The following is a 25,177-nucleotide window of genomic DNA, read 5'->3' as shown; positions in this document are numbered from 1 at the left end:
AGTTGGTAGAGTTGGTAGAGGTGTGTAGTCCACCGACCGCAGATTGTCCACACAGACTCCAGCGCCCCTGTTCCTCCTCTCTCGGGTACAATGCAGCTGGAACGCCGGGCAAACTCGGTCAGGGACGGCCAGCTGACGCGACAGGTCTGGGGAGAGTGGATGTGAGGTGCCCCGGGGAGCCAGCTGGAGGAATGACAGCCCCGCACCGGGAGTAGCCGGCAGCCAGAGTGGATGCGAAGGGTCTGGGTAAACCAACCGGAGGCACGACGGCCTCGCAGCGGGACCAGGAAGCGCTAACAGCCATGGTGCAGGAGATGTGCATGCCGAGATCGAGCAGGAGTGAGAGCGGGCGAGCCTTCTCGTCCTCACCGAGACACCTGCCCGTTTTCTCCGTTTTCCCCGTCTCCTGGTTCGCCTGCGCCTGCGGGGACAGCTGCAGCACACATTCACGACTCCCTCAGGAAATCTCCGATGCACGGCACGATGGAAAGTCCTCGCCCCGGGGCCTCGAGAGCACGCCACCGAGGCACCAATGTCCAGTAGCGCCTGGCCTCTTCCACCAATGTCCAGCAGTGTCCGACGGTCGTAAGAAATAAATGACTGTGCACTATGCACACACAGCGACACGAACAGAGACAGAGACAGAACAAACACAAGTGGCAGTGAGCAGAGACGGCGAGCAGCCGGGAACAGGTGAGGCGCGGCCATCTTTTGGTAATAAAATACCAAAGATGAGATGAGTATGATGATAAGGATGTCTGGTGGCAATGCACTGAGCACCAGTGCTGTGGTTTAGCCTTTAGGAAAAATGGAGCAGGCATAAAATTTGCACAACATGGCTGTTCGGCCACCACATCCTTGCCTGCCAGGGGCCACCCATCTCATCTTCCAGCACTTGGTGTTTAGCCTTCTGTGCCGGGGCGATTTGGTGCTTGTTTAGACACTTCTTAAATGTTGACAGCAACTCAAGCAGTGTATTCCAGGTGCTCAGCATTCTGGTGGAAAAAATCCCCCTCATGTCCCCTCTAAATCCCTTCACCCTAATTCCAAGTCTCTCTCCTCTGATTTTGTTCACCTCATGTTTCCTATTCCTGGCCACAGCTTATAACCAAGTGCCCAGTTGCAACCATCAAATTATAACACACAATTCAGAGGGTGTTGACTCGTTTTAGGAGCTGATTTGTGTTCGTATTGTGAATAAGTAAGATGTTGGTAAGATTCTTCTTGCGTATGGCGTGCACAGCCTAAAGTTGTAGATCAAGGGTAGACATCCAGGCCAGGACAGCATCAGTTACTGAGTGGATGGCTTTGGATAGCCTCAGAATTAAAGGAAGTTAGTACTGGAGTAACTCAGCGGGTCAGGCAGCATCTCTGGAGGACGCAGTTCTGTCTCTAGAAGGGTCTTGATCCAAAACAGCTCCTGTTCCAGCACTTTGTATCCTTAATAGTGGTGGTTTCATTTACTTCATGTTTGCCTCTAAGAGATGTCTTTCTGCTGACTGGTTAGCGTGCAACAAAGGCTTTTCACTGTACCTCAATACACGTTTCAATTAAACTAAACGTCTCTGGAGAACATGAATAGGTGGTGTTTCGGATTGGGATCCTTCTTCAGAATGATGTTAAAGGAAGGAGATGAGGAGAAATTTATTTAGCATAGGGTGTTGAATCCGTAGAATTCTTTGCCTCAGAAGGCTGTGGAGGCCAAGTCGATAGATATTTTTAGTTTAGTTTATAGATACAGCGCGGAAACAGGCCCTTCGGCCCACCGGGTCTGCGCCGACCAACGATCCCCGCACATTAACACTATCCTACACTCACTAGGGACAACATTTTTTACAGATAACCAAGCCAATTAACTTACAAACCTGTACGTCTTTGGAGGTATCTCTTGAGGCAGAGATGGGTAGATTCTTGATTAGTACAGGTGGTAGAGGTTATGGGGGGGGGGGGGGGGGGGGGGGGGGAGGCAAGAGAATGGGGTAAGAGGGGAGAGATGGATCAGCCATGATTGAATGGCGGAGAGACATGCTGGGGTGAATGGCCTAATTCTACTCCTATTCCTTATGACCATATAACCTTATTGTGTCTAAACTAAATAGTCATTGAGAGATACAACAAGGAAACAGTTTCACACAGTTTCACACAAGGAAATAAAACTACTGGGGATAACGGCATATAAGCTGAGAAATGTAAATGTCTCAACCCTCTGCTTATTTTAGGCCGTTTCATGAGATTTCTCATATTTGGTGTTTGTTATCACATTTTCGTGCTTATGTGTTTTATATTTTACTCCCTAATTGATTGCTCTGTTTTTTTGTTACAGCTTAGCAGTAACATGGCGACTGTGTTGCCTCAGATGCCAGGTTGTAATCTAACGATAGAGTCGACCACTGCAGGCCAGCTCATGCTTAGGGTGAACGGAGTTCTCCATGATGGTAAAGCCAGCAACTTATTATTATGAATAATAAAAATAATATTATAATTAATATTCAGCATTTAATTTTGTAAGATCCCAACTTGAGACAAGTGTAAGCAATGTATGACATGCCTTTATATAAGCAAATTCCACAGATATCACCATTCCCAATCCCACTCAGTAAAATATATTTCTTGTCAAAAGCCTTCACTCTCTTAAAGATGACTTGAAAAGTTAGAAACTATTAGTTAGCATTTGTATACATTGATGTCTTGTAGATGTAAACTTGAAGTAAATTGAACTAACAGTGTTCTATTATGGATACAAAGTGCTGGAGTAGGAGCTGTTTGATCGAGACCCTTCTAGAAACAGATCAGTCTAAAGAAGGAAGGTACACAAAGCTGGAGAAACTCAGCGGGTGCAGCAGCATCTATGGATCGAAGGAAATAGGCAACGTTTCGGGCCGAAACCCTTCTTCAGACTTCAGTCTAAAGAAGGATCCGGACTCGAAACATCACCCATCTGCGTTCTCCAGAGATGCTGCCTGACCCGCTGAGTTACGCCAGCACTTTGTATCCTTGTGTATGGGTATCATGTAAGGCTGGGGAAGCAATGCAACGGCACTGGAAATACCTGTAAGTAGTCATGGTAACCAAGTAGCCAAGTATCAACATGTAAGGCTTGGAGCTGCTGACTGCTTGTAGAATAAAACAGAAGCCATTGCTGATCAGAAGACACAGGAGTAGATTTGGCAATTCAGCCCATTGAATCTGCACTGCCATGCAATCAAGGCTCATCTATTTTTCCCTCACGACACCATTTTCCTGCCTTCTCCACGTAACCTTTGACACCCTTACTAATCAAGAACCTTTCAGTTTCAGCTTTAAAGATACGCAGTCTTGGGCGCCACAGCCGTCTGTGGCAATGAATTCCACAGATAAACCACCCTCTGGCTAAAGAAATTCCTCCTCATCTCCATTCTAAAGATACTCCCTTTTATTCTGAGTCTGTGCCCTCTGGTCTTAGACTCTCCTTCTACTGGAAACATCCTCGCCGCATCCACTTCTTTCTAAACCTTTCATTATTCGGTAGTTTTCAATGAGAACGGAGATGAGGAAAAACTTTTTCAAACAGAGAGTGATGAGTTTGTGGAATTCTCTGCCTCAGAGGGCGGTGGAGGCTGGTTCTCTGGATACTTTCAAGAGAGAGCTAGACAGATCTCTTAAAGATAGCGGAGTCAGGGGATATGGGGAGAAGGCAGGAACGGGATACTGCTTGTGGATGATCAGCCTTGAATACAGTGAATGGCGGTGCTGGCTCGAAGGGCCGAATGGCCTACTCCTGCACCTATTGTCTATTGTCTAACCCTACCCATCCTTCTAAACTCCAACGAGTACAGGCCTAGAGACGCCAAACACTCCTCATATGCTAACTGAATAGCCCCCAGGATTATTCTCGTAAATCTCCTCGAGACCTTCTCCAATGCCACCACATCCTTCCTCAGATATGGGTCCCAAAACTGCTCACAATATTCCAAGTGTGGTCTGACCAGTCCCATCTAAAGCCTCAAGTTTCTTATAGAAACTTATAAAATTCTTAAGGGGTTGGACAGGCTAGATGCAGGAAGATTGCTCCCGATGTTGGGGAAGTCCAGGACAAGGGGTCACAGCTTAAGGATAAGGGGGAAATCCTTTAAAACCGAGATGAGAAGAACTTTTTTCACACAGAGAGTGGTGAATCTCTGGTACTCTCTGCCACAGAGGGTAGTCGAGGCCAGTTCATTGGCTATATTTAAGAGGGAGTTAGATGTGGCCCTTGTGGCTAAGGGGATCAGAGGGTATGGAGAGAAGGCAGGTACGGGATACTGAGTTGGATGATCAGCCATGATCATATTGAATGGCGGTGCAGGCTCGAAGGGCCGAATGGCCTACTCCTGCACCTAATTTCTATGTTTCTATGTTTCTATCACTTTATCCTTGCTTTTTATATTCTAGGACTCGAAATGAACGCTAACATTTCAGTTGCCTTCCTTACTACCGACTTAACCTGAAAATAAGCCTTGGTGGAATCCTGCACCAATACTCCCAAGTTCCTTTGCACCACCAATTTCTGAATCCTCTCTCCATTTATAAAATAGTCAACGACTTTATTCTTTCTACCAAAGGGCATGACCGTACACATTGCTGTGCTACATTACATATGCCACTTCTGTGCCCACCCTCCAAACCTGTCCAAATACTTCAGCAGGCTCCCTTTCTTTCTCAACACTACCTGCCCTTCCACCCATCTTAGTAATGCTAGGAAAATGTGAAGCCTTGCAAAGGGGAAAGACACTCATTGAGTTTCCTTACAACAGTGCAGGAGGCTGGCATTTGGTGTATTATTTTTCACATGTACTGAGGTACAGTGAGAATGTCAAATCAAATCAGAAACTACCGCAAACAAACATGGTCAAGCCAAACTCAAGTACAGAGAGAGCGTGGAAAAGGGAATTATAGTGACAGATAACCAGGAGATGTGGGTAAGGTTTGCATTCTGCATGAAGTGTTCTGTGAAGCAATTGCCCAAAGTAGAAGAGATGGCATTAGAATTATCCCCTGGATTTAGACTTTAAAGATTCAGCATGGGAACAGACTCCGCAGCCATCCGAGTCCACACAAACCAGTATACAAGCATTATCCTATACATTTTGACAATTTACTATTTACAGAAGCCAATTAACCTACAAACTTGTACACCTTTGGAGTGTGGGAGGAAACCGGAGCACCCGGAGAAAACCCACACAGTCACAGGGAGAAAGTACATGCTCTGTACAGACAGCGCCCTTATTCAGGATCGAACCCAGCTCGCTGGCGCTGTAAGGCAGCAACTCTACCGCTGCACCACCGTGCCACCTCTGATCAAGAATCCCAGCACTTGTCTTCCATTCTGTAAACATGTTTCCTTTTGCTTAACTTTTTTTATAATGAATTGGATGTACAGGTATTAACATATTTTGTTCAACAAACAGTGAAATGTAAAGATCCACTGATGTCACTGGCTGACTACCTGCGCACCATCCTGCAGCATTGTGGAACGAAGCTGATGTGTCGTGAAGGTGGATGTGGATGCTGCGTGGTGGTGGTTGAATATGATGACCCCTTGAGACCTGAGAAAAGAATAGAGTCAATTAACTCGGTAAGCTTCTGACTATTATCTTCTTAGTTGGCAATATTGTTGCATCTTTAATATATTTCTTTCAAACATTTTCACCTCTTCAGTTGTGGGGCCCATGCAACTGGCATGGAATGGCAGCACGGTGGCACAGCGGTAGAGTTGCTGCCTTACAGCGCTTGTAGCTCCGGAGACTCGGGTTCCATCCCGATTACGGGTGCTGTCTGTATGGAGTTTGTATGTTCTCCACGTGACCGCGTGGGATTTCTCCGAGATCTGTGATTTCCTCCCACACTCCAAAGGCGTACAGGTTTGTAGGCTAATTGGCATGGTATAAGTGTGAATTGTCCCTGGTGTGTGTAGGATAATGTTAGTGTGCGGGGATCGCTGGTCGGTGCGGACTCGGTGGGCCGAAGGGCCTGTATCTGCGCTGTTTCTCTAAACTAAATTAAACTAAACTGTTCAACGCAGGATGAAAGTGACTCCCTGTAGATATCCAATGTATTAGTGCATCTATCACTGACTTATCCTTTTTGAATCAGTGCAAATAAACATTGAGATCATCCTTGTTTGGCAGGTTGGTATGTTTCAGTTGAGTATATTGCCACGATTACCGAGGTACAGTGCTAACCATTCAGCAGAACGACAATACAGGATTATAATCAAACAATCTACAGTACGGCCCACCTGCAGTCCGTCTGTTTTTTTTCTTTTGTTTTGTTCCTTGTCATGTTTTAGTTAATTTTGTTTTAGTAAGTTGTGTATGTGTGTGGGTGGGGTGGGAGAAACATGCTTTGGTCTCTTCCTTCGGGGGATGCGACTTTTTCTTCGGTCGTATTCCCCGTCCCCGTCTCCGTCTGCGCCGAGGCCTAATGGCGGAGCTGGCGGCATCGGAGCTGTAGCAGCGGCAGCAGCGGCGGAGACACGACTCGGCCCTGGAGCTGTGGCGGTGGCGGCGGAGACCTGACTCGGCCCCGAAGCTGTGGCGGAGGTAGCGGCAGCGGAGACCCGACTCGGCCCTGGAGCTGTGGCGGTGGCGGCAGCAGCAGCGGAGACCCGACTCGGCCTCGGAGCTGTGGCGGAGGCGGCGGAGATTGAACCGTCGCCTCGCCGCAGAGGGAGAACAAAGAGGGAAGAGACAGAGACTTTAAGATTTTGCCTTCCACCGCAGTGAGGAGGTGTTTGGTGAACTCACTGTGGTGGATGTTAAATTTGTGTTGATTGTGTGTTTTTGTCATTTTTTATTATATGTATGACTGCAGGGAAACAACATTTCGTTCAGACCGAAAGGTCTGAATGACAATAAACGAATCTAATCGAATCTAATCTAATCTAAATACACTATGAAGGGAATAACAGGAATAGAAGTAGGAAATGTTGCTGGGAGTAGAGATTTAAATATGGAGTGATTGTAATGCGTGATTGCAGATCCACTTCTGTGACAGAGTTACCTGCGTTGGGTGCCATCTTGGATCACATGCAGAGACTCTTTGTCCTGTTAAGATAATGATTCTGTAAGACTAACATAAAAGATTAAATTCTACTTTGGAGGTCCAAGGTCAACTTAAAAATAAAAAATACTAGGTGACCTCATTAAAGCATACAAAAGTTCTTACAGGGTTTGACAGAGTGAATGTATCTGACTAGTAGGATACAAGGAACTGCAGGTGCTGGTGTATGAAGAAAGATGCAAAGTACTGGAGTAACTCAGCGAATCAAGCAGCATCTTTGGAGAGCATGGATAGGTGATGTTTCAGGTTGTGACCCTTTAGAGTGATGGTGGGGGAAGGGGAAAAAGCTGAAACAGGAGGGGCAGGACAAAGACTGGTAAGCACTAGGTTGACACATGTGAGGGGAATTTTGCAAAGAGAGAAGGCGTGAGACAAAAAGGATTGAAGTGTTGTGAATTATGAAGCTGGAGAAAGGAATGTTGGTGGAGGGGAGGGGAGCAATAGGCGTGGGTCCAGGTGGGGCTGATAAGGCTGAATTCAGTTAAAAATATAAGAAGATATTAAATTGGTTCCTGGGCTAGCTTACAGCTTATATTTAGTCTCAAATTAGGCTTTTCTCCAGTAGAATAATACAGAAAGGCGTTTAGGTTTGCCTCGGGTTGCTGTGTATTGAGATAATGAATACTATAACATTTGTCTCCCAAGTGATGAGAGAGGAAGCAGAGAAGAAGCTGGATTGATCTCTTTGATGTAAAATGCCTTGCACCAAGTGTCCAATGTTTATGAGGGAGGAAGTGACCAGAGAGGAAACTAGATTCATCTAAGGGGTATTAACAAATGGCCAAAGTCTTTAATATGAAAAAATCTTGTACCATATGACAAAATGTCTTTGATGTGATGCATTCTGTTGAAACCTTTATTCTCTGTACCTCTGACCATGACTAATGTCTGTGGAATGTGCTAAGGTGACAAAAAAAACACTATATAATACGATGTAATTCTGTTGTTGGAGGAAGTGGATGAGGACGGTGAAGTGTCTGTATTGGTCACTTGACTGGAGTTCTCCCTCCATCGGCCGATAATAAGTAAAGTTTTGAACTGGTCTACCAAACGGTTGTGAGTTGTCTGTTTATTAAGAAACGAACCTGTTTAGTAGTTATAAGTAACTTTTTCAGGGCACAGGGAACGGGGGTGTGCGGGGAAAGGGAACAAAGTAGAGTTTACTAGTACAATGGATCACAGTATTAAAATCAGATTGACAATTCAAGACAGCGAAAAGAGTTAATTTCTTCGTAATGAAACAAATCTTTGGAATTCGTTGCCCAAGAAGGTTGTGGAGCTCAGTCTCTCAATATATTAAATAAAGATATCTTAGATTTTTGGGTATCACAGTGCCCTCCATAATGTTTGGGACAAAGACCCGTCATTTATTTATTTGCCTCTGTATTCCACAATTTGAGATTTGTAATAGAAAAAATCACATGCGTGCTAACCAGTCAGCGGAAAGACAATAGATGATTGCAGTTGAGCCAACCGCAGAGTGCAGACACATGAGGGAATAATGTTTAGTGCAAGATAAAGTCCAGTGAAGCTGATTAGAGAAAGTCTGAGGGTCTTCAATGAGGTGGATCGTTGCTCAGCACTGCTCTTATGATTGAGCAGGCACAAGAGGCTAATCTTTAGATATGACTTTTTAAATGAGAGAAACAGAGGATCCGGAGATACAGAGGTAGAAGTTAAACTTTATTTATTTACAATAATGGGTCTCGCGTGCTCCACAAGACTTTTAGATTCCATTGAAGATTGCTGGCCACTAGAGGCCACCAGAGGCACGGTTGGGCAGTGGTAGAGTTGCTGCCTTACAGCGCTAGAAATAAGGGTTCGATCCTGACCACGGGTGCTGTGTGTACGGAGTTTGTACGTTCTCCCCGTGACCTGCCTAGGTTACATCTGGGACCACCGGTTTCTTCCCACACTCCAAAGAAGTACAGGAGGGGTGACTAATTGAATTGCTCTTGCAGCTAGCATCCTCGGGCATGTTGGACTGAATGGCCTCCTATACTGTTAGATTCAGATTTTCAATGTCCTTCAGACACTTGGCACATTCCCAAATACCATGTTAATCAGTTTACAACTACAACTAAGCACTTATGCAAGATCAGTTGCGACCAATTGTGTGAACTCAATCCCCTCTTGCTCCTGTTTTCGACCTTTATTTTTAGTTTATTTTAGTTTAGAGATGCAGCGCGGAAACAGGCTCTTTAGCCCATCGAGTCTGCGCCGACCAGCGATCCCTGCACACTAGCAACAGTTCACAGTTATACCAAGCCCATTTACCTACAAGCCTGTACATCTTTGGAGTACAGGTGGGAAGAAACTGGAGATCCCGGACAAAACCCATGCAGGTCACGGGGAGAACATACAAACTCCGTACAGCCAGCACCCATTGTCAGGATCGAATCCGGGTCTCTGGCGCTGTAAGGCAGCAACTACACCGCTGTAAGGCAGCATCTACACCGCTGTAAGGCAGCATCTACACCGCTGTAAGGCAGCATCTACACCGCTGTAAGGCAGCATCTACACCGCTGTAAGGCAGCAACTACACCGTACACCGCTGTAAGGCAGCATCTACACTGCTGTAAGGCAGCATCTACACCGCTGTAAGGCAGCAACTACACCGTACACCGCTGTAAGGCAGCAACTACACCGCTGTAAGGCAGCATCTACACCGCTGTAAGGCAGCGACTACACCGCTGTAAGGCAGCAACTACACCGCTGTAACATCTACACCGCTGTAAGGCAGCAACTACACCGCTGTAAGGCAGCAACTACACCGCTGTAAGGCAGCAACTACACCGCTGTAAGGCAGCAACTACACCGCTGTAAGGCAGCAACTACACCGCTGTAAGGCAGCATCTACACCGCTGTAAGGCAGCAACTACACCGCTGTAAGGCAGCATCTACACCGCTGTAAGGCAGCAACTACACCGCTGTAAGGCAGCATCTACACCGCTGTAAGGCAGCAACTACACCGTACACCGCTGTAAGGCAGCAACTACACCGCTGTAAGGCAGCAACTACACCGCTGTAAGGCAGCATCTACACCGCTGTAAGGCAGCATCTACACCGCTGTAAGGCAGCAACTACACCGTACACCGCTGTAAGGCAGCATCTACACCGCTGTAAGGCAGCGACTACACCGCTGTAAGGCAGCAACTACACCGCTGTAACATCTACACCGCTGTAAGGCAGCAACTACACCGCTGTAAGGCAGCAACTACACCGCTGTAAGGCAGCATCTACACCGCTGTAAGGCAGCAACTACACCGCTGTAAGGCAGCATCTACACCGCTGTAAGGCAGCAACTACACCGCTGTAAGGCAGCATCTACACCGCTGTAAGGCAGCAACTACACCGCTGTAAGGCAGCATCTACACCGCTGTAAGGCAGCAACTACACCGCTGTAAGGCAGCAACTACACCGCTGTAAGGCAGCAACTACACCGCTGTAAGGCAGCATCTACACCGCTGTAAGGCAGCAACTACACCGCTGTAAGGCAGCAACTACACCGCTGTAAGGCAGCAACTACACCGCTGTAAGGCAGCATCTACACCGCTGTAAGGCAGCAACTACACCGCTGTAAGGCAGCACCTACACCGCTGTAACAACTACACCGCTGTAACATCTACACCGCTGTAAGGCAGCACCTACACCGCTGTAACAACTACACCGCTGTAAGGCAGCATCTACACCGCTGTAAGGCAGCATCTACACCGCTGTAAGACAGCATCTACACCGCTGTAAGGCAGCAACTACACCGCTGTAAGGCAGCAACTGTACTGCTGTAAGGCAGCAACTACACCGCTGTAAGGCAGCAACTACACCGCTGTAAGGCAGCAACTCTACCGCTGCGCCACCATGCCTCTCTGTTGGAGCAGTTACACATGGCATACAAGCTGCTGCAATTATTATTAACCCCACTAAGTGTGTATTGGGCCATTTTGGAGATTATGTGACGACTTGGTGATCTTGAATAATGAGTTTGTGATTCCATTGAATTGAAAACGGGGAAAAAAGGTTCTGGTGTTCCAAAAGTTAAACCCTCTTGTCTAGAATTGATTACATTGATGCAAAATTCATTTTCCGAATCCTTTTCACCAGTCTGTGGTGACACTTATTATAAATAATTTATATGGAATAGATTTGTTTACAACAGAAATCATTGGTTTTGTGCCACAGTGCAATTATTGTGGTGTTCTAGGTGGTGAGCATGAGCACTCTCTAATGAAAATTGTACTGAGAGAGATAATTAGTAGTGCACTGGGAAGAATATACATATGCAATAACAATATGCATATTGCTTTAATTTGTATCTGACGCACTCCGTCAGAAAGGTTAAACACAGAAAGAGAAAATGCTCTTCTTTAATTTTTAATCTGGAATAATCAAGTCACCATTTTGAATCTGAATAATATAAATTTTTATTTTTGTAAATGAAAATGTGCTTTCTTAAATGCAAAATGTTTCCCCAGCCTCTTCTGTGCTTTTGAGTTGTGGTTCTGCATATTTCTATTTACAAAAATAAATCTTGCTCGGATCAATGCCCCCTTTGTGAAAACATCTTCTGACTTTACTTTCTGTATTATTTTATCTTTTTGTTGAAACAGTGGCTTGTTGTATACCAGCTGCCGCAATTGCTGTGCCCATTAACTGTGAAGCCACCATTCATGAATGAGCAACAACACAGGGAAGTAGGAGCTATTGTAGACACCAGAGGTCCCAAGCATGCCCTTGATGGTTATATGATGGAATTGTATTATGGAGGCTAAAAAATACAGAACTTTGTATGTTACCATGAAGAGAAGTGGGGTGATATTTGTGCCTCTTTTCCATGTTCCTGATCAGTTCCTTCATCCTGTGTCATCATGCATAGGTTAGAAATGGAATCTAATAGGGGAGGGAATGAAGCAGGGTGGGGAGAACATTGAGAACTGTATTAAGGTGTAAAAAAGATTTACAAGGATGTTACTGCATCTGGATGTGTTGTGCTATAAGGAGAGACTAAATAGTCTTAGACACAAAACGTTGGAATAACTCAGTGGGCCAGGCAGCATCTCTATAGAGAAGGAATGGGTGACGTGTCGGGACGAGACCCTTCTTCAGACATAGTGTTGATTGTTTTTCCTAGAGTGTAGGAGGCTGAGGGATAAACTTAGAGAGGTTTATAAAACCAGAAAGGGCATACATAAGGTGAATAGGTCTTTCCCTCGGGTAGAGAGTCTCAAACTAGAGGCAAACGTTTAAGGTGAGAGGAGAAAGATTTAAAAGGAAGTGAGGGATAAACATTTTCACACAAAGTGGTGCATATCAGAATCAGAATCAGATTTTATTCGCCAAGTATGTTTTGCAAAATATGAGGAATTTTATTGGCCAGGTCAGTCAACAATTAAAAGCAACAGACTCAAAAACACATTTTAACATGAACATCCACCACAGTGACTCCTACACATTCCTCACTGTGATGATGTCCTTCCTTTTGTTCTTCCTCGAACGGGGGCCTCGAGCCCCCGTTGATGGGACGATCTTGACTCCCGTAGCCGGCGGCGTTCGGGCCCTGCGCGTCGAGGCGTTCAGCTCCAGCATCGGGGCTGGTCGAACCTTCTGCGGAGTTGGAGCTCCCGACTCAGCCTCTCCCGAGACTACGAGCCCTTGATGGTAAGTCCGCAGGCTTCGGTGGGAGCGATCCCAGGCAAGGGATCCGCTCCAATGTTAAGTCCGCGCCCCGCGGTGGGGCTCACGACAGTCCAAGGAGGCCTCCAGCTCCAGCGATGGTAGGCCGCTGAGCCCGGAGAATGTGACCCGAAAAATGATCACATCTCCGAGAAGGTAGGAACCTGAAAAAAAGTTTCCCCAGATCCCCTCCCCCTCCCCCCACATAAAACAAACCAAAGTAAATTAAAACAAACTTTTAACAAACAATGAAAATAATAAAAAGATGGAAAAAAACCCAGACCCGGCAGGGCTGCGATCTCCCAGGCGCCCCTGGAGGTCTATATGGGACGAGTTGACAGAGGAAGTGATAAGGTAGCTATAATTAAGACATTTAAAAGACACTTGGACAGGTACGTGGATAGAAAAGGTTTTGCGCTCTTTGGAACAGATGCAGGTAAGTCGGACTAGCTTATCTAGATAACTTTGTCATTATAGATGAGTTGGGCTGAAGGGCCTGTTTCCATGCTACAAAACTCTATGACAACTGTTTATGTTAGCTTAGTTTGGAGCAAGGAAACTGGTCTTGAGCCCACCCAGCCATCGACAACCACTGATCACCCGTTCACACTAGTAATCCCACTCCTCACCCGGGGTAATTTACAGAGGCCAATCAGCCTACAAACCCGCTGACGGATGTAGGAGGAAACCGGAGCGCCTGGTTAAAAACCCACGCAGTCGCAGGGAGAGCGTGCAAACTCCACACAGACAGCACCCAAGGTCTGGATCGAACCCGGGTCTCTGGCGCTGGAACTGCACCACTGTGCCGCCCACTCTAGATGGGCTTCAAAACTGCTTTGTGAGTTTTCGCATCTGGTTTTGATTTCTATGCATGACGCACTCCAGCAATAAATATTAGGATACAAATAATAAATGTTGTACCATTTTTTTAACCTTTCATGTGGATTTATTTCTAAACTATATATTATGTCATATTATTGCATTTTTCAGTGTTTGTGCCCGATTGGATCCTTGCTGTCACTAAAGAACCATAATGTCACCACTATAGAGGCACTGGGGTCTGTGAAGAAGGGTTTACACCCAATCCAGCAGCGTCTGGCTGATTACAATGGAAGCCAGTGTGGATATTGCAGTCCAGGTTTTGTCATGCAGATGTACGGGTAGGTACTAAATATTTTGGATATGTGACTTCAATTACCCTTCATGGTTTGTAGGTCATGTTGTGTCATCAAAGCACATTTTGCTGCAGGAAATTGATTTTCTAATTATCCTTAGTTAACCGAATAACTATGCTACAGACAGATGTGGAGGCCAAGTCAAAGGATATTTTTAAGGCGGAGATTGACAGATTAGTAAGGGCGTCGGGGGTTATGGGGCAAAGGCAGGAGAACGGGGTGGATAGGGAAAGATAGATCAGCCATGATTGAGGGCGGAGTAGACTTGATGGGCCGAATGGCCTAATTCTGCACGGAGAACTAATGACCTTATGAACTGATATAATAAATATAAAACACCTGGGCTCTGCTGGCCTTAACTTGCAAGTTCACATCTTCTTCTTCTTCTTCTTCTGTGGTAAGTCTTTTAGACCTGCAGCTCCGTTGAGGCAAGCCAGGCCAACGTGTCATCGTCCAGGCCAATCAGACCTCGTTCACCATTCGGCGGCCAGTGTTTGGGGCAACTGGTGACCGTGTGCTCTACTGTCTGTGTTGGGTCCCCACACTCGCAGGAGGCGGGCGCTGTCCACGAGGCCCCACCTCTTCATCGCTACTCCATAGCGTCCGATGCCTGTCCTCAAGCGGTTGAGGGTTGTCCACTGCTCTCGGGGCAGGTCCTGGCCAGGGATGTCCATGGGGTCATTGATGTACTGGTGTAGCCTAGATGGTTCCGCTGACTTCCACTGGTCTCTCCATCTCGTCTTGACCCAGGCGGCCTTAGAAGCGTCAGCCGGTGTTGTGCCGAGCAGCTCTTGGGCTTGCGTGGCAAAGGGGCGCCGTGACTTGAGGCGCACTCGTCGTGGTGTCTCTGTGACGATCTGATGGAGGAGGTGGGATTCACTGGTCTGTGCCTTTCGAGAGAGGGCCAGCGTGGCTGCTTCTCGTCTGTTGTTGGCCGGGGCGATGCCAGCGAGGACGGCCAGTTGGTTTACTGGGGTGGCTCGTAGGCATCCGGAGACAGTACGCAGGGCGCTGTTGAGTGCAGCATCCAGCTTCTTGGCGTGAGGGCTACGGCACCAGACCGGGGCGCAGTACTCGGCGGCTGAGAACACCGGGGCCACTGTGGACATGCGTAGTGTCTTCGTCGTTGCTCCCCATGTGATGCCATGTTCACATCCATGAAAGGTCATCTTATTGAAATCTTCAAAATTCTTATGAGACCTGGAAGGTCAGAGTTAATGAACACAAATTCAACTCAGCAGGTCAGATGTTTCAGGTTGGGACCCTTCTTCAGACTTCATCTCGACTCAAAATGTAGATTCCATTTCCTTCCACGGATTCTGCCTAACTTGCTGAGTTACCAGTTGCCTTGAAATCCCTTCCAGAAATGCAATGCATCTGCAAGATGCCCTCTGTCAACTTTGCTTGTTATATCCTTGAAGATCTCTGGCAGATTTGTCAGTCGTGCTTTCTCTTTACTAATTGTGTACAGTTTTGGTCTCCTAATTTGAGGAAGGACATCCTTGTGATTGAGGCAGTGCAGCATAGGTTCACGAGATTGATCCCTGGGATGGCGAGACTGTCATATGAGGAAAGATTGAAAAGGCTTGTATTCACTGGAGTTTAGAAGGATGAGGGGATACTTATAGAAACATATAAAATTATAAAAGGACTGGACAAGCTAGATGCAGGAAAAATGTTACCAATGTTGGGCGAGTCTAGAACCAGGGGCCACAGTCTTAGAATAAAGGGGAGGTCATTTAAGACTGAGGTGAGAAAACTCAGTAAACGTGACAGTAAACTAAGCTAAACATTTCCATAGAAGTAGAAAGGCTAAATGTTTGAAAAGGTTAGTTTAATACTAAGCATTTGAATGATGCTTGCAAAATCTAGATGAAAAGTAGCTTTTATTATTTTTTATCATAATGCATAGAAAGGTTTGCATAGTATTAAGTGCCAGGATCTCATGAGTTCCTTGAAACTACCATGCAAAATAAACTGTGTACGAAGTAACTGCAGATGCGGGTTTAAATCAAAGATAGACACAAAATGCTGGAGTAGCTCAGCGGGGCAGGCAGCATCTCTGGAGAGAAGGAATGGGTGACGTTTTGGGTCAACACAATCAAATTCTTGGACATATTACAGAGAACAAGTTCTTTACTTGAGGATGAGTTCTGAGGAGAGGTTGGGAAACAAGACTTTTCAGCTTTTAATTTCGTTTAGTTTAGAGATACAGCGGGGAAACAGGTCCTTCGGCCCACAGAGTCCGCACCGACCAGCGATCCCCGTACATTAACACTATGCTACACACACTAGGGATAATTTTTACATTTACAAAGCCAATTAACCTACAAACCCGCACGTCTTTGGAGTGTGGGAGGAAACCGAAGATTTCAGAGAAAACCCATGCAGGTCACGGGGAGAACGTACAAACTCCGTACAGACAGCACCCATAGCCAGGATCAAACCTGGGTCTCTGGCGCTGCAAGCGCTGTAAGGCAGCAACTCTACCGCTGCACCACCGTGCTGCCCTTTAAAGGGAAATAAATAGGAGGGGCTACCAAGCTTATCCCAAGGTACAAATAACGTGAGATTAGGAGATCATCTGTCAATCTCTCGACCTTATTCTGCTGTATTGTGAAATCATGGCTGAATTCTAACCATCCGCCCATATTACCTTGAACCCATTAGTACTACTGACATGCAAGCAACCAACCAGAAGAATTGTTTGCATCAAGTGTAGCCTTACATTTTTCTTCATCCATGTTTGTAAGTTGTAATGTAAGTTTGTAAGTTTGGTGCTCATATCAGATCTTATTGGTGCAGTTATCATTGGTAGTAAACCAAGTTGTAATTCTTGGTTTGGTTTATGATCATTGGTGTAAGATTTTTGATATTTATTTTGTATGTTAGTGTGGAAAATCTGATTTGGGGAATTTGATTAGCATGGGAAAGCTTCCCTGAGTGCAATCATTAGTTGTCTCTAAAAGTTTGGATGAATGTTTGAATATGATCATTTTTCCGCGTCCTCTGCTACACTGTAAACCTGCCCAGTTGCAACTCAAATAGTTGAATCCATTATCACATAGTGGTCCACTTGAATGGTTCTGGTATCATAATGTTCTTCCTGTAACAATATTCCATTGGAAGTTAAGCTGGTGCCTGGTATAACTCTTCCATTTGCTATTATTAAACCGAAGATAGTGTCAGTGTTGCTCTCTCGGCTGCTTACTGTGCAGATATTTACAATTATCTGCATACTAACATACCTAAAAGTAGCGATGTTACAAAAATTACCTTCAGCGGCGCTGCAGTTCTGCCACTGGCCGTGTGCGCGACTTTGGCACCTTTGAGGGGGGGGAGGGAGCGGGAGTTTTTTTCCTGCCGATATGGGGTTCAAATTAATCGCAAATGCAACGTTCCAATCGATCGCGTTACAGAAAAACCCACTCGCAAGATGATCATGTCATAAGAGCATCTAAATCGTCTATATTTTGTGTTATTGTTTACCCATTGTCAATATTTTTATACTAAATATCATTTTTAGTCCCATGTATTGTGCAAAAGAAAAATAATTTTAATTATATTGAGTGGATATTTCTAGATTAATTTATGGGAATTAAACAAATTCCTTCCATCTGGCATATAAATTCATGACTGAGATTTAAAAATCATGTTATATTGTGAATTCTTGTGTGAATGGGATTAGTTTGTTATTTGGATACTTAGGCTATTTTTTAAAAATATCCTTTTCTTAAGAAATGGAATCTGCAGGACATTCTTAATGGGAAAGTAGTGGGCAGAAAGGCATGTCATGTGTGGTTTGAAGAGCAAAAACCTGTAGTTTACAATGCCAAAATTGAAAAATTGAGGAAAAACAAGGTGTGCAGAGTTGCTTATTGTTTACAATCTGAGGAGTATGATGCTACTACTGATTATGATATGCCAATGTACCAGCTAGCAACTGATCTTCTCCAAAAAGACCTGGTCTATTGCTGGAAATTGTAATTTATTTACCTATCTGTTACGGATTTACAGCGTATAATACAATAATATTAAAGTTCTGATCTTGAGAATATCACATTTTTGAATTTTCAAGGCAGTCTGGGTGTTTATTACTATTTCCGTCACAACGGTCAATTTTGTAATTAGCTACAATTAGGTAATTAACTAATTATATGCTTTAATTTCAGGTCATCCATGTAAGATGTTTTATATTTGTTTCAGAATGCTTCAATCTATAATAACTGAAAATTTCATTCAGTTCTCTTGATTTTTAAGAAAGTTATGGGCTTTTGACTGTCCTCGATCACAGCTTTTGTGTTGTCAATGGAAAAGCAATAGGGAACAAGATGCTAATTTCCGAGTATGAAAATGGCCATAACATTTTTAATACTGAAGATATGAAAGTGAATTAGGTGTCAAATTAAACTTCTTTTTATGCTTTATCTGATGGGATAAATTGCAGACTCGATTTTTATAATCTCAAAATTTTGTATCATTGCTACATTGCTACTTTCCTTCTGATGTTTTGTGTAGGCCAACAGCGAACAGCTTTTACTTGCACTTTGCTTTCTTCAGCACTGGCCTCAGCAGTTTTCCCTTGTTGACAATTGACTACCTTATGTGATGCTATCCTTTTTGAAAGCACATGATACAGAGATTGTAGCTTGGTGCTCTCTGTCTCCGTCTCTCTCTCTCTCTCCTCCTTCAGTACTGGCCTGTTGCAATCTTTCACAACCATCTTCACTATCTGCAAAACCATCCACTTTTGTATCATCAGCAAACTTGCTAATCTTGCCCTGTATGTTCTCATCCAAATTATTAATGTAGATGACAAACAGTAACGGGCCCAGCACTGAACCCTGAGGCACACCACTAGTCACAGGCCTCCAGTCCGAGAAGCAACTTCCACTATCACCCTCTGCTTCCTTCCATGAAGCCAATTTTCTATCCATTCAGCTATCTCTCCCTGGATCCCATGAGATCTAACCTTCTAGAGCAGCCTACCATGTGGAACCTTGTCGAATGCCTTACTGTAATCCATGTACACAACATCTGCAGCTCTGCCCTCATCGACCTTTCTGGTCACGTCTTCAAAAAAGTATCAATCAGATTTGTGAGACACGACCTCCCACATACAAAACCATGCTGACTATCCCCATCCAAATGCCTGAATAACCTGTCCCTCAGAATATTCTCCAATAACTTTATTCTCTAGTAAATTCACTTTGCATCCTCCTTTCAACTATAAATCGCAGTTAACAGACTTCAAAGTATAACGTATTCCCTCATCAAAATAATTGATATATTTTATGAATGTATCAGTGGGTGGAGACACTGGATGTAAGGTTTGGTTATCTGTAATAGTGAAGGATGTAACAGGACAGACATAGGTTTAATAAATAAGCAACAACATATGGGCCAAACGCAGGCAGGTGGGACAAGTGTAGATGGGACATGTCCGTCGGTGTGGGCAAGTTGAGTCGAAGCTGTTACCACACTGTCAGACTCTATGACTAACTGGTTGATTTGGTACATGTTGAATTTGCACCTGGGTTTAATTTTTTTGTGTTGTATTGTTCCTTTTTTCTTCTCCAGGCTTTTGAAGAATGACCCAAATCCTAGTTTGCAGGAAGTGGAGGATAACTTTGATGGCAATGTCTGCAGATGTACAGGTTGGTAGAATAGTCAATGATTTGGCAGAATGTATCTGGCCGATTGAACTGGCTTTTGCAAGCTAGACAAAAAACAATTTGTGTAAAATTTCATTAACCTCAATATTTTTGAATTTGTGCGAGAAGACTGCTTCATATGATGTCCTGGACCAAACTAGCTTCTCTAGAAGCTCTTGGTAGCTGTAGGTGACCACGGCCCTTGTGCCTCACGCTGCTCTTGAGTTAATATTGCGTGTTGTTAAGTGCATCAGCAAAGATCTCTCCAAATCTGTCACCACTTGTGTTCAAAACAACTCTTCATCATGGTAGCGGTAGAGTTGCTGCCTTACAGCGCTTTCAGCGGGTTAGATCCCGACTAGGGGTGCTGTCTGTACAGAGTTTGTATGTTCTCCCTGTGACCTGCGTGGATTTTCTCCGAGATCTTCAAAATGTAATTGTCCCTAGTGTTTAGGATAGTGTTAGTGTGTGGGAATCACTGGTGGGCGTGGATTCAGTGAGCCGAAGAGCCTGATTCTGTAAACTAAACTAAACTAATTGCACAACTGATCTTATAGAAACATAAAATTATAAAAGGACTGGACAAGCTAGATGCAGGAAAAATGTTCCCAGAACCAGGGGCCACAGTCTTAGAATAAAGGGGAGGCCATTTAAGACTGAGGTGAGAAAAAACTTTTTCACCCAGAGAGTTGTGAATTTGTGAAATTCCCTGCCACAGAGGGCAGTGGAGGCCAAGTCACTGGATGGATTTAAGGGAGAGTTAGATAGAGCTCTAGGGGCTAGTGGAGTCAAGGGATATGGGGAGAAGTCAGGCACGGGTTATTGATTGGGGATGATCAGCCATGATCACAATGAATGGCGGTGCTGGCTCAAAGGGCCGAATGGCCTCCTCCTGCATCTATTTTCTATGTTTCTATGAGAACTTCAGATCAGTACAGTAATTCAAATGACTGATGTTTGGTAAACAGTAGAGGTTAGATGAGGCACAAATGAATGTGATATACAAGTAGACACAACGAATTGCAGATGCAGGTTTACAAGGAAAGATACTAAGTGCTGGAACGCTACCAATAAAACCTCCCTCACCTGTATTAACGATTACGATTACGATTATGATTCAATTTATTGTCATTTGGACCCCTTGAGGTCCAAACGAAATGACGTTTCTGCAGCCATACATTACAAACAAATAGACCCAAGACACAACATAATTTACATAAACATCCATCACATTGCTGTGATGGAAGGCCAAAAAAACTTATCTCTCCACTGCACTCTCCCCCCCGATGTCAGAGTCAAAGTCAAAGTCAAAGCCCCCGGCGGGCGATGGCGAATTGTCCCGCGGCCATTAAAGCCACGCCGGGTGATGCAAGGTCGCACACCGGGTTCTTGATGTTAGAGCCCCCGGCGTGCGCTCGCAGAGTCCCGCGGCCATTCCAAGCCGCGCGGGGCGGTGCTGTAAGGCCCCGCTCCAGGAGCTCTTCAACCCCGCAACTCGGGCGGGAGAAGTCGCCGTTGCGGAAGCCCTGAAAAGCGGTCTCCCTCCAGGTACCCGCGGGCTCCCGGTGCCGTCCGCCAAACCTGCAGTTGCAGCCTCCGAATCTCCGGGGGTCGGGCCGCAGCAGCGTCCACCACAGCTCCACCCGCTCTGGACTCGGCCAGCTCCGCGACGGTGAGGTGAGGTGAGTAGTCGGCACCAGAGCCCCCGGTCTTCCTGTTGGAGGCCGCTCCTTGTTGCAGCCCCAACGACAACGGAGACCCGACAAAGAAAAGGTCGGGTCTCCCGTGCAGGGAGAGATTTAAAAGTTACCCCCTCCCTCCCACCCCACCCCCACCCCCCCACACACATACCCCAACAAAAAATAACAAAAACTACATAAAAACATAGACATAAAATAATAAAAAATGCAGACGGACTGCAGAGTCCGTTGCTGACGAGAGTCGCGATGCCCACAAAGTGTTTTAACCTGTCACTTGCCAAACGTCCCACCCCACCCCACTCTTTTTTCTCAGCTTTTCCCTCTCACTTCAATGAGTGTGAGGAAAGGTCCCCACTGGACATGTTGCATATCCATGTCTTCCAGAGATGCTGCCTGAACCACTGAATTACTTCAACACTTTGTTATTTGGGATGACAAGTTGGGATGAGTGGAACTGCTGCTCTTTGGATCTTTTTCTCATCTTTCTTCTGCAAGTTCAATTTCTTCCACTAGTAACTAGTATTGGAATAAAAATAAAACTAATTGGACCGCCAATTCAATTTGCTAACTTGTTGTTATCTCTCTCATAAATCCAGGGTATCGTCCTATTCTAGATGCCATGAAGTCTTTTGTAAAGGATTCAAACAACTGGCAACAAGGATTCTTTGTCGATATTGAGGTAGAAATCAATACATTACAACCAATACACGACAACCTCCAAATAACCCCCAAATAAACATAGACTATTATTGTTACACTGGTCAACCTGAGGAGCACCTTCAGCAACACACTGGTTCCACCAAGATGCAGCACAGAACGCCACAGGAGATCCTTTGTCCCTCTGGCTATCAAACTGTACAACTCCTCCTCCTCCTTCTTTCATGGGGTTGACTGACTCCCCTATAACCCCCCCCCCCACACACACAAATTACATGTGTCTTGTGTCAATTTCCCTCCTGGGATAAAGAAAGTTTTATCATATCATATTGTTATTACTGCACTATTATTGTTTGTCAGTTTTTTATGTGTACGTATGTATGTGCATTGAATATTTTTTCTTATTAATTATATTGTTTACAGTGTACTATGTTTCCATATTCTGTTTTGCTGCTGTAAGTAAGCATTTCATTGTTCTATCTGGGACATATGACAATAAAACACTCTTGACTCTCGACATTTATATGCAATTCACTTTGAGACGCTTATAAGAGGTCATATTTTTTAAATTGTTTTTATTTATTTATTTATTAGAAGCAAACACATTTTATAAACATTTCATGTATATCAGTCGTACATTATTAATATTATCAATTGTGGATTGGTTCTGCTTCTAGTTTTTTTTTAAAGATAGGAAGTAAGAGAGAAAGAGGAAAAAAACCCCACAAATGTCAAGATAAAAAAAAGAATGGAATGATTTACTAATAATACATCTTTGGAGATAAGATGTCATTTTTGAAAAGTCGGTTTCTATACCAGGGCATTTTTTTGACAAAACTGGCCTTGTCCAGAATTTGGAACAGCCAAATCAGTCCTGGTGATTTTTAGTTTAGTTCAGTATTAGTTTAGAGATACAGCATGGAAACAGGCCCTTCGGCCCACTGAGTCTGTGCCGACCACCGATCCTCGTATACTAACACTTTCCTATACACTAGGGATAATTGTTTTTTACCAAAGCCAATTAGCCCACAAACATGTTCATCTTTTGGAATGTGGGATGAAACTGGAGCACTTTCTCCGCGGGGTAAACACACACTGTCATGGGGAGAACGTACAAACTCCGTATAGACAGCACCCACAGTCAAGATCGAACCCGGGTCTCTTGCACTATAAGGCAGCAACTACTGCTGCACCACAGGTTGTTTGAAGTAATAAAAGGAGTATTATAGAAATTGTTGACAGCTTCTACAGTTTAAAATATGTTTTTATTTTGTGCATTTGTGTTTCAAGGACATAAAGCTTTGTTCCAAGACAATGAAACTCTGTAAGCGGGGCCATTTGAAGATAGATGGACGTTGTACTGGTGCAGCGATGAACACAGCTGGCCTGCTCTTCGCATCCAAAGCAATAAAGTGGTACCAACCCCACTCGCTAACGGACCTGTATCTGTTATTGCGAGAACATTCTGAAGATGCTGTCAAACTTGTTCACGGAGACACTGCCAAAGGTATCTGAGTAGACCGAAACAAAACTATAGCTCTGTCTTTACTAATGTTTGTACTCTTGTTTCTTCCCATAATTTACTGGAAAAAAAACCATACTGTAGACAAAATATCAGCATGTGTTTCTCTGCCAATTACATGGGTTTTTTACAACACAGAGGAAGCCTCTTCGCCCACTGGATCTGTATCGGCTCTGGAAGCATTCCCAAGATTCATATTTCATACGTTCATAAGTGATAGAGCAGAATTAGACCATTCGGCCCATCAAGTCTATTCTGCCATTACATTTTCTCTCTGGTTCTCCCAGCATCTGCTTACACTCAACCCCACTACGCAAGAGGCAATTTACAGTATCTAAATAATCAGCGTGTCTTTGGGATGTGTAAGGAAACGAGGGCAACTATTGGAAACCTATGTGGCTCCAGGAGAATGTGTAAATTCCACATGGACAGAGCTGGAGTTGCTTGGATTCTCCAAAATTGGAGAGCTGTGAGGCAGTAGCTGTACCTGCTGTGCCATTTAATGTTCAATGTTTTATGTGTCATTCCTAACTGTATGTCATGTTGTCACTTGTGGGCGGAGCACCAAGGCAAATTCCTTGTATGTGAATACTTGGCCAATAAACTTATTCATTAATTTGTACACCTGGTTGACACATTTCCCCGAAGCAAATGTGGAGAAACCATTCAGTCCGGTAAATCTGTCTTTTCCCCCCCAGGACCAAGTACAGTATACACTGTCAGTAATGTTACGTCACATCTTTGTGTACGAAAGAACTGCAGATTCTGGTTTAAATCGAAGATGGACGCAAATTGCTGGAGTAACTCAGCGAGACAGGCAGCATCTCTGGAAAGAAGCAATGGTGACGTTTCAGATCTGAAGAAGGGTCTCGACCCTAAAATGTCACCCATTCCTTCTCTACAGAGATGCTGCCTGTCCCGCTGAGTTACTCCAGCATTTTGTGTCTATCTTTACTTAAACTCTTGATGAATATGAACCACATATATGATTTTAGTTTCCAACAACTCCAGCATTTTATCATATAAATTCCTTTCTTTGAAGATGTACTGACTTCTTCTTTGAAGATGTCTAAGCCGATTTCTCCGAAGGTGAAAAATGTTTGTTTTCGAAAGCTACTCATATTATTTCGTTCTACATATACCTGTTATAATTTTTCCATTTCATGAAATAATCACCCTAACTCCACCCATAATTAAATGTGGAATATATGCTGTAGCCAGTCGTAAACAAATACAATGAAACATTATATTATTACCATTACTCGCTTTAAAAATGTGGGGAGAAATTTGTGTAAACTCTGTGATTTCCATGAATCAGGTTGTTTGTGACCTCAGGGAGTCCCTGTATCTGCAGCTCTTTAAAAGTTGGAGATTGTCATCTACTTAAAATGGAAAGTTGTTCCACATATCCACGATCGTGATTCAGGCAACGATAGGATCTAGTTTCTAATTCTAATACTTTTGCTTTATTTTTTGATCAACTCCCTTAATGTGATAATCCTCTAGATTATCTGATAGAAATCTGTAACATGATGAGAGGAGGAGGTAGAGCAGAAAATCAGAACCTTTTTCCCAAGATGACACTGTCAACTCCTAGAGGGCGCAGCTTTATTGTCAGAGTGGGTTAGTTTAAAGGAGATGTACGGGGAACGTATTTTTTACACAGAGAGTGGTGGATGCCTGGAATATGCCATGTGTGGTGTGGGGGGGGGGGAAGTG

The 25,177-nt window shown here is 44.5% G+C and overlaps 1 protein-coding gene across 1 annotated transcript in view; it reads left to right on the top strand.

The window, feature by feature from the left end:
- Positions 1 to 2,302: 2,302 nt before the first annotated feature.
- The window catches only part of LOC116970746 (xanthine dehydrogenase/oxidase-like), a 110,658-nt gene continuing 87,783 nt past the window's right edge, over positions 2,303 to 25,177 (top strand). The window contains exons 1-6 of the mRNA XM_033017220.1: positions 2,303 to 2,435; positions 5,427 to 5,593; positions 13,741 to 13,910; positions 19,506 to 19,582; positions 21,876 to 21,958; positions 23,227 to 23,443. Coding sequence (XP_032873111.1) covers positions 2,336 to 2,435; positions 5,427 to 5,593; positions 13,741 to 13,910; positions 19,506 to 19,582; positions 21,876 to 21,958; positions 23,227 to 23,443 — 814 coding nt within the window. The 5' untranslated portion in view covers positions 2,303 to 2,335. The remainder of the gene's footprint in view (positions 2,436 to 5,426; positions 5,594 to 13,740; positions 13,911 to 19,505; positions 19,583 to 21,875; positions 21,959 to 23,226; positions 23,444 to 25,177) is intronic.

Source organism: Amblyraja radiata, chromosome 3, assembly GCF_010909765.2.
Source record: "Amblyraja radiata isolate CabotCenter1 chromosome 3, sAmbRad1.1.pri, whole genome shotgun sequence".
Classification (NCBI taxonomy): domain Eukaryota; kingdom Metazoa; phylum Chordata; class Chondrichthyes; order Rajiformes; family Rajidae; genus Amblyraja; species Amblyraja radiata.
The sequence above is the reverse complement of the archived record's forward strand: the minus strand, read 5'-3'. Positions and strand labels throughout refer to the sequence as shown.